This window comes from Sinocyclocheilus rhinocerous, unplaced genomic scaffold (assembly GCF_001515625.1).
Source record: "Sinocyclocheilus rhinocerous isolate Xijiao unplaced genomic scaffold, SAMN03320098_v1.1 scaffold1774, whole genome shotgun sequence".
In the NCBI taxonomy this organism is placed as follows: domain Eukaryota; kingdom Metazoa; phylum Chordata; class Actinopteri; order Cypriniformes; family Cyprinidae; genus Sinocyclocheilus; species Sinocyclocheilus rhinocerous.
In genome coordinates, this window is record NW_015638963.1 from 156,532 (window position 1) to 166,233 (window position 9,702).

The 9,702-nt window shown below is 46.9% G+C and overlaps 1 protein-coding gene across 1 annotated transcript in view; it reads left to right on the top strand.

Annotated features, from left to right (window-relative positions):
* nt5dc1 (5'-nucleotidase domain containing 1) overlaps nucleotides 1-1,743 on the top strand; it is a 70,358-nt gene extending 68,615 nt beyond the window's left edge. Inside the window, exon 13 of the mRNA XM_016565760.1 lies at nucleotides 1,215-1,743. Within this exon, the coding sequence (XP_016421246.1) occupies nucleotides 1,215-1,321 (107 nt within the window). The 3' untranslated portion in view covers nucleotides 1,322-1,743. The remainder of the gene's footprint in view (nucleotides 1-1,214) is intronic.
* Nucleotides 1,744-9,702: the final 7,959 nt, after the last annotated feature.

The following is a 9,702-nucleotide window of genomic DNA, read 5'->3' on the forward strand; positions in this document are numbered from 1 at the left end:
TGTTTTTTTTTTTACATTTAACTCATATTCTAGTAGAACACCTGTAAATGAGAATAATATGGGCCTTTTAAATTTATCAAGACTTCATCTGGATTTTACATTTTAGATAAATCATCACTAAACTCTTTTTAAAAAAACTTAACTATCAAAAAGTTTTTAGTGATGTCTTTCAGCATAACGGATCATCACTTGATTTTGATGACGTGTGTAAATAATGGTTAGCTGCTAGGCAATTTTTTTTTCTCGACCATGGAGATATTATAACACAGAAACACGCAACATGAAAGTAAAATTGTATTGAAAACCATTTGCACTGAACTGAAAGAGAACTCTTTTCTTGTTCTCTGCTTCTCTTTTATTATTCGGTTTTGCAATACTGCAAATATTGACCCTTGTACAGAACGTTTTTTTGTGATGTTTCTTCACTTTGAATAAAAGTGTGTTCTGAATGATTAAATGGAATGTTACATTTTAAAGACTATTTTGGCTGATTAGATTATCAGTATATTTATATAATTTAGCCCATTTCTTTAATTTCTGAAAGATAAAATAATAATTTTTCAGTAATATCAATAGTAATTAATTACATTACTTCTTTGATGTATACTCTTATTTGGTGTAAAATGGTATCTTTTCAATTGATATAGTTGTCCCTTACCATTTGGGGCATTTGTTGCACTCTTACATTTTTTTTTTTTTATTAAAGCTGCAGTCCGTAAGTTTTGCCTCTTTGTCGCCATCTCTGTTTGAAAACCTGGAATTGCAGCTGTGTGCGGAATTATCTTCCTTGCATGGGTTGTGAGTCGGCACGGCTCCAGCGCGGATGAATCTAATGTTCTGACTGCAGGATCCTCACATGCGATAGCCTAGTAGCCGGGACAACTTCTTTATGTTTACAGACGTGACGTAATGACGCAGTGCCATGCTCGAATTTCCCGCGAAAACCTACCCGTACCACTCAAATTAGAAAACATTATTATAAGCTGACCGTTGTGAATCGGGCTAAAGTAAGGCGATAGTTTTGAACACTGGCTGGTTATGTACTTGCTCAAATATTGATTTCGGATCATTTTTAACCAAAAAAAGTTACGGACTGCAGCTTTAAATATTTCAATCTTAAGACTTTTTCTGTGTAAATATTAAATTTTTATTGTACTTCAAGTTTGTTTTATATTTTGTCTGTGAAACATCCACCTGTTCCATCTCTCTTCTAGATCTTCCTCTAGACTTCAAGTTCCAGAGATTCTCTTCAGATAAGCCCATCACGACAGGTTATTACCCCAGACCTCCAGACTCACTGCTGAAATGGGAAGAGAACTAGTCCCAAACCCTCACGCCTGTCAGCATAGGCCAGGAGGTTGTTTCACCGTTACGTTCTGGAGCTTCACCACAGAGCTAGACCATCCATTCGTCCAATCAGTGATAAAGCTGTGTGAATGTAACACCCAGAGCACCCAGAGTCTGTGTATTTTCTTCTCACCCCTTCCTGAATCACTACAGTATACACAGTATGAAGTTGTGTCTGTACACGTGCTGAAATATCCGTACATTGATCATTGGATGTAGGAGGAAGTCACAGTGTATTGTGTCTCACCCAGCGTCGTGCACTCACTACCATTAAACTACTTTTAATGGTGTACAGAGAAAAAAAAAACGTAGCTTTCCCATGAGCTCTGTGTGTTTTTTTGTTTTGTTTTGTCCTGTTTTTATGAAGGGAATGTTATATGACCTCAGAGGATTTGTTCTTGCAGCAGCATAGGCCAGGAGGTTGTTTCACCGTTACGTTCTGGAGCTTCACCACAGAGCTAGACCATCCATTCGTCCAATCAGTGATAAAGCTGTGTGAATGTAACACCCAGAGCACCCAGAGTCTGTATTTTCTTCTCACCCCTTCCTGAATTACTACAGTATACACAGTATGAAGTTGTGTCTGTACACGTGCTGAAATATCCGTACATTGATCATTGGATGTAGGAGGAAGTCACAGTGTATTGTGTCTCACCCAGCGTCGTGCACTCACTACCATTAAACTACTTTTAATGGTGTACAGAGAAAAAAAAACACAGCTTTCATTTGAGCTGTGTGTGTTTTTTGTTTTGTTCCGTTCTGTTTTTATAAAGGGAAAATGTTATATGACCTCAGAGGGTTTGTTCTTGCAGCTGTTGTAAATGCTTTCTGAGGAAAACAGGCACAAATTATATTGAATATTCATGCAATCAAGAAACAGCCATGCGTTCTTTGCTCCTTTTGTGATTGGTTGATGTTTTGAGAGTGTTGTAAACTGCAAAGTTTTGTTACAGGTTCAGATCTGGGCCGGTTTATTATAGAATAATGTAATTTGTTTTACTTTCCATCATTTGATTATGATTTCAAGTACTTTGGTTTACTGTAGTTTACTGTATTCTGCAGACGTTTCTGTGATATATGGGAAAATGGACATCATTCTTCCAAGCGCCAGTGCTAAGAGGAATAGTTTACCCAAAACTAAAAAAAACTGTCATGATTTATTCACCATCACGTTGTTCAAACCATTGAGCTGTTGATGGAACATAAAGGCATTGCTGAGGAATCTTCACACAGCTCTTTCCATACAACGACAGTTCATAGTGACCACATATGTCAAGCTCAAAAAAGTACAGAAATAAAAGCAAATTAATCTAGCCTGTATGAATCATGTGCTACAATTCAAGTCTTCTGATGCCACAAGAAGAACATTTGTTGTTATTTATTGATAATTTTTCCCTCCAATGAGTTGTTATAGAAACATTGTCTTTTAAAAGAACTAGTTGATCCAGTAAATGATGTGCTTATAATCAGACTGATCTGTTTAACTTGCAGACTTGATGATCCAGTTACAGCAGTTCTCGAGTTAACAGCTCACTGACGGGAAAGTTTATCAGTGGAAACAAGACTCACATTTTGTTCTGTTTCTCGCACAAAACTATCATAAGACTTGAAATACAGCAAATAAGTACTATGTATGGTTTAGATGTTTCAAGGAAGAAAGAAAGCCATACAAGTTTGGAGCAACACAAGGTGAGTAAAGAATTAATTTCCATTCAGTGGTGAACTATTCCTTGTAAATGCATTTTGTTTCAGGTCCTCATTGTTATTGAATGAAGAGGGGTGATTTTTTTTTTCTGTGTAATGTAATGTTATCGTAGCATTGTGTAAAAAAAAAAAATGTGCTGCTGTTGGGTGATAGTCAATGTAAACAGTCAGTTTCTGTCATGCACAGGACCAGTGTTGAATGGTGCCAAGCTTTACCCACCCATTTAATGATTTTATGTGTCAGGGCACATCTCTCACCTAAAACCTCTTATTTGTTTCTTGTGTGTGCTGGCCCTGAGCTTTAATAACGTTTTGTTTAAAGCAATGTAAGTGGAATTGATGTTTTTATGTTGAGTGCTCTGATGAGGTTTCTGCAGTGGTAACCAGCTGTAATGGATTTTACATAAAAATGGTACAGTGTTAAAACACACTGCATGATAAAGGTTTTACAGAGATGCCCAAAACTGAGTATTAAGTGACACTAGGCAGCTTCATCATGGGTAGAGAAGTGTGGAAATCCTCATCATAAGCATGGCCTGCTTCTCTCAAATTAAAAGAAAATGTCTTTTCTTCTGTATGTGGTGAGTAGCACTAGTGCTTGTTTATTGAGTGCAGGGGAAAGTGTTAATATGTGCAGATAAAATAAAAAAGAAAAAAATTGTAATCAGTGTTTAAGAGATTTCATGTGTTGTTGCTCCTGATTTCCATTGCCTATTAGCAAATTATGCAATATTAATGTTATAATGTTAAAGGTGACATATCATGAAAATCGGACTTTTCCAGGTTTTAAGTGCTATAATCAGGTCCACGGTGCATCTACCAACCAAGGAAACGTGAAAAAGATGAACCCAGTAACTTTGTTTTGGTAAGCCTTTTTCTGCAAGCATCTGAGAAAATGAGTGCGTCTGATTTTGCTCCCTTGGTGATGTGGCAAAGGGATCTCATTATAATATTACCGGCCCTTAATCTATAAGTTTCCACCCACGCCGCCATTATTGTGTTTTCGCAAACGACAACAGTGTACTAGTTCTAATGCCATAGCGAAAGTTTGAGCAAAACATGCTAACTGTTTTGTCATTGGCTGAACAGACGAGCACAGAACAATAAAGTCCCAGCCTCAGAGGAGACAAGAGAGCAGTGGATTTATTGTTTTATTTAATGTATATTGCTGCTGCCACACAGATCTAAAATAAACATGCGATTTAAACCCAGCTGTTTACCTTCACAGACATAACCGACTGTTCCCTTTTGATACTAAACTCTTTGCTAGACGCTATGGGAAAAATTCATTTTTTTCTCCTGAACTGAAGCCTTTTTCAATCACGCAGTGAAACTGCACGGCCATTGGTTCGTGCAGTATGTTTTTAAAAAACGAACCAATGGCTCGGCAGCGGTACTGCACAAACCTATGGCAGCGAAGCCCGCCAAGCCCGCGTAGTCATCTGGCTATATAAGCAGCCGATTCGCCATAGGATTCAGATTTCTTCTCCTTCAGCGATGACGACGTTCTTCGCGATCTCCGCTGACTGAAGAGCCTGCTCGCCGTTGACACGTCTCAGCAGTGGATTAAGCTGGACCAGCGACCTCTCTGCTCGGCTGATTTGCCGCTCCTCCCGCTGCCTTCAGCGTCGTAGCAGCAGAGATTCCAGCTAATTCCCCTGCCGCCATCCGGCGAGCCTAAAAGAGCTTATTTCTAAGAGGTAAGTTCTTAAAAAAGAAAATGTTCTGGTGATGTTGTTGCAAATGTCACGCTGTGAGTGTGGCTCATGCAGGAAGCCCTGCAGAATGCAGAGGAGTAGTGAGTGCGTCGCCTGTCTGGGCAGCCCCCACGCAGAGACTGCACCTCACTGAGACAGAATGCTCTCGCTGAGAGCAGGAGTCTCACCCCTCTCCACTCGCACCTCGCCTTCTAACGAAGGCAGACCCGCTCTCTCGTTTCTCCTCTCTCAGCAAAGCTCGAAGATAGAAACAGCAGAGCCACGGGTCTGGGCAACCGTTGAGCAATCGCACACCGGCACAGAGCCCGCGTGCCCGCACTCCCCGCTGCACTTTGATCCGCCGGTGTGTTTTACACGTGAGAATCAGCGCCCCTCGTTATATCGAGCGGCTCTAACCTCCTGGGTGGATCAGAACACTGTCACCTCTCTATTGTTGACAGCTTCGCATTGTGTGTGCTGAAGCTGCGCTCAGACAGGCTGCTTTCATTCTAAAGCCCCAGTCTGTTCCTGCTTCGCTCGCTGGTCCCCTCCCGCTCTCATGTTTCTCCCCCTCCCGTTTACCTCGGAGAAAGAAACGGCGAATTTGCGGTTTGAGTGATCAGGTTTGAGTGATCTTACGCTGACACACATCCCGCATGCCTCGCTTGATCCACCAGTGTGTGTGTGTGTGTGTTACACGCGAGGATCAGCGCCCCTCATTACATCAAGCGGCGCAGCTTCGCATTTGTGTGTGTGTTGCGGAGGCTACTTTCACTTTTGAAGCGTGAGTCTGTCCCTGCTCTCGCGTTTCTCCACTCCCAGTTACATCGGAGAAAGAAACAGCGAATGTGCGAGTTGAACGATCGGGCTTGAGTGTTTTTTTTACGCCGGCACGTCTCCCGCGTGAGTCACACTTCACGCAGCTTTTTGATCGGCCAGCGTGTTTTGCACGTGAGGATCAGCGCCTCTCGCTTTCGCGTTTCTCCCCTCCCAGTTACATCGGAGAAAGAAACAGCAAATGTGCGGGTTGAATGATCGGGCTTGAGTGTTTTCTTACGAGCCTGTCTCGGAAGCCCCCACGCAGAGACTGCACCTCACTGAGACAGAATGCTCTCGCTGAGAGCATGAGTCTTGCTCTTCTCGCACTTTATGAAGGCTGACCTGCTCTCTCGTTTCTCCTCTCTCAGCAAAGCTCGAAGATAGAAACAGCAGAGCCATGGGTCTGGGCAACCGTTGAGCAATCGCACACCGGCACAGAGCCCGCGTGCCCGCACTCCCCGCTGCACTTTGATCCGCCGGTGTGTTTTACACGTGAGAATCAGCGCCCCTCGTTATATCGAGCGGCTCTAACCTCCTGGGTGGATCAGAACACTGTCACCTCTCTATTGTTGACAGCTTCGCATTGTGTGTGCTGAAGCTGCGCTCAGACAGGCTGCTTTCATTCTAAAGCCCCAGTCTGTTCCTGCTTCGCTCGCTGGTCCCCTCCCGCTCTCATGTTTCTCCCCCTCCCGTTTACCTCGGAGAAAGAAACGGCGAATTTGCGGTTTGAGTGATCAGGTTTGAGTGATCTTACGCTGACACACATCCCGCATGCCTCGCTTGATCCACCAGTGTGTGTGTGTGTGTGTTACACGCGAGGATCAGCGCCCCTCATTACATCAAGCGGCGCAGCTTCGCATTTGTGTGTGTGTTGCGGAGGCTACTTTCACTTTTGAAGCGTGAGTCTGTCCCTGCTCTCGCGTTTCTCCACTCCCAGTTACATCGGAGAAAGAAACAGCGAATGTGCGGGTTGAACGATCGGGCTTGAGTGTTTTTTTTACGCCGGCACGTCTCCCGCGTGAGTCACACTTCACGCAGCTTTTTGATCGGCCAGCGTGTTTTGCACGTGAGGATCAGCGCCTCTCGCTTTCGCGTTTCTCCCCTCCCAGTTACATCGGAGAAAGAAACAGCAAATGTGCGGGTTGAATGATCGGGCTTGAGTGTTTTCTTACGACTCCCGCGTGAGTCACACTCCACGCAGTACGCCGCCTCGGGAGAAGCGATCTCAGCGCTGCACACGATGGCAGTGCTCCAAGTTTTTCAGGCACAGCTCCTGAAATCCCTGGATGAGGGTGGGGCGGATCCCGAGGCGTTTAAGGATCTACGCACGGCGACGGATTTTGCACTTAAAGCTACAAAGAAGACGGCCCAGGCGATCGGACGGAGCATGGGCTACATGATGATGCTCCACCGGCATCTGTGGCTGACACTCACTGAGCTTAAGGACGCGGACAGTTGGGCGCTGCTCAGCGCTCCTGTATCTCCATCCGGCCTCTTTGGAGACGCGGTGGAGGCTATCGCGGAGCGCTTCTTAGAGGCACAGAAGCGCTCCAAGGCGATGAGTCACTTCCTGCCGCGCCGGGCTGCAGCACAGCCCCTGCACATAGTAGATCCTCATCTGCTTCCAACCGGCCGTCGAAACGGCCCCCCTCTGCTTCAGCTTCATCGGCGCCGGACCCAGAGCCTTCTGTTCGCGCCAAAACTCCATGGCAGAGGACACCGAAGGGGCGTCACGGCTTCAAGAAAGGCGGCCATCCCGGGGGAGCTCCCCCGCCGGAACAGAAGCCTCGTTCCTGACGGGAGGGTGCAGAGGAGGAGAGCGCCAAGTGGCGAGCCCGCCGCGAAGCGTCTGAGATGTTCTCGCGAAGTCCCCTTGGCTGTTGCAGGCGACTACGGGAATGTCTGTGTTGTGTATGTTCAAAATGCAATCAATGCAAAAAAAGTCTGTGACACCCTCACAAAAAGAGCTTTTTTCTCCTCCTCCAGTGATAGCGGATTCACACTCAGCCGTGGAACCGTCAATAGAGTCGGGCTTGCAGCTTGCCCGTGTATCGGGCGAGGCTCACGCCCCTGTGGCCGTCAAGAAAGGCGGCCATCCCGGGGGAGCTCCCCCGCCGGAACAGAAGCCTCGTTCCTGACGGGAGGGTGCAGAGGAGGAGAGCGCCAAGTGGCGAGCCCGCCGCGAAGCGTCTGAGATGTTCTCGCGAAGTCCCCTTGGCTGTTGCAGGCGACTACGGGAATGTCTGTGTTGTGTATGTTCAAAATGCAATAAAGTCTGTGACACCCTCACAAAAAGAGCTTTTTTCTCCTCCTCCAGTGATAGCGGATTCACACTCAGCCGTGGAACCGTCAATAGAGTCGGGCTTGCAGCTTGCCCGTGTATCGGGCGAGGCTCACGCCCCTGTGGCCGGTGCCGGACCCCAGCAGCCGCGGCTCGCTCTCGACACCTCGCACATACGCATGTCCGTGTCGCTCAAACATTCAGCAGAAGGCTCGCGCTCCCCGTTGATCGGCGAGGCACGACCCTCGCTAACATACAGCGCTCCCACTCATTCTGTGAGCTTTCTGAATACGACCCCGGTATACAGCGGGGTTGTTCAGAATTCAGAGGACGAGGCGCTCCGCCCTCTGTCTTTTTGCGAGCGCATAGCGGTCCATTCCGGGCATTTCGGATTGGTTGCAGAACGTAATAGAGAACGGCTACACGCTTCAGTTTCGGCACAGACCACCCCGGTTCAATGGCGTGGTCATGTCGACAGTTCCGGCACACAACGTGCCAGTGCTGAGGCAAGAAATTCTCAATCTCCTCGCGAAACGCGCGATAGAAGTGGTCCCGCCGAGCGAGAGAGAGAGCGGGTTTTACAGCCGGTACTCTGTCATTTCAAAGAAAGATGGTGGTCTCCGTCCAATCTTAGACCTGAGACCCAACAACCGTGCATTATACAAACGCGCTTTCCTGAAGGAATATCAGAGGCTCTTGGGGCGGATGGCGGCGGCCGCGACAGTCTGTTACCTCGGTCTACTCTATATACGCCCCATCCAGATATGGCTGAAAACACAAGTACCGAGAAGGTCGTGGAAAACGGGCTGTGCCCGCGTTGTGGTCACTCGCAGATGCTTGAACGCGCTGAAACCATGGCGAAACCCCGACTTGTACCAATACAGATGGGTATGGTCATGCTGCGGAAAGTGGTCATGATGGACGCGTCGACGACGGAATGGGGAGCTCACTGCAACGGCGTACCAGCCTCGGGCTACTACATCCAATCCCCTCGAGGCATGTCGCAGGGTCGTATTTGATTGGTTGGGGATTATTTTTAGTGTCTTGCAAGAACTGTTCATGCTAGCTCCGCCGAGGCAGAGTCTTTTTACTTCGCTGCTTCCACGGCGTTGTTCTATACAGTCCCCAAAGCGTTAACGCCATGTCAAGAGACCGTTCTCGAGAGGGAACATCTCCGGTTACTGTCGTAACCTCGGTTCCCTGAGAGACGGGAACGAGACATGGCGTAGGCCGCCGTGTTCACTGCTCAGGTCTGCTGTACTGTTGGTTCAGTCGGAAGATTCTGAGCTTATGCCGCCAATACGGCGCATTATGTAGTGGTGGGGGCCCCGCCCCTATTCGCTGTCTTGGCTGGCATTGGCCAGTGTGAGTTGCAACTTCACTGGCGTTGTGCAATAAGATTTCAGGTAGGTTAGGAAGGAAGGGAGTCCCCAAAGCGTTGACGCCATGTCTCGTTCCCGTCTCTCAGGGAACTGAGGTTACGACAGTAACCGGAGACGTTTTAAAGGCTTTTTTTGGCAAAAAAATATAATGAGTCAATATTTACAGTGTTGACCCTAGTTCTTCATAACCTCTGCAATTCGCTCTGGCATGCTGGATATTAGCTTCTGGGCCAAATCCTGACTGATGGCGATCCATTCTTGCCTTATTCGTTCTCGGAGTTTATCACAATTTGTGGGCTTCTGCTTGTCCACTCACCTTTTGAAGACTGACCACATGTTCTCTATGGGATTGAGATCCGGGGAGTGGCCTGACCACGGATCCAAAATTTCAATGTAATGATCTTTGAGCCACTTCTTTATCACTCTTGCTTTGTGACATGGTGCTCCATCATGCTGGAAAATGCACGGATCA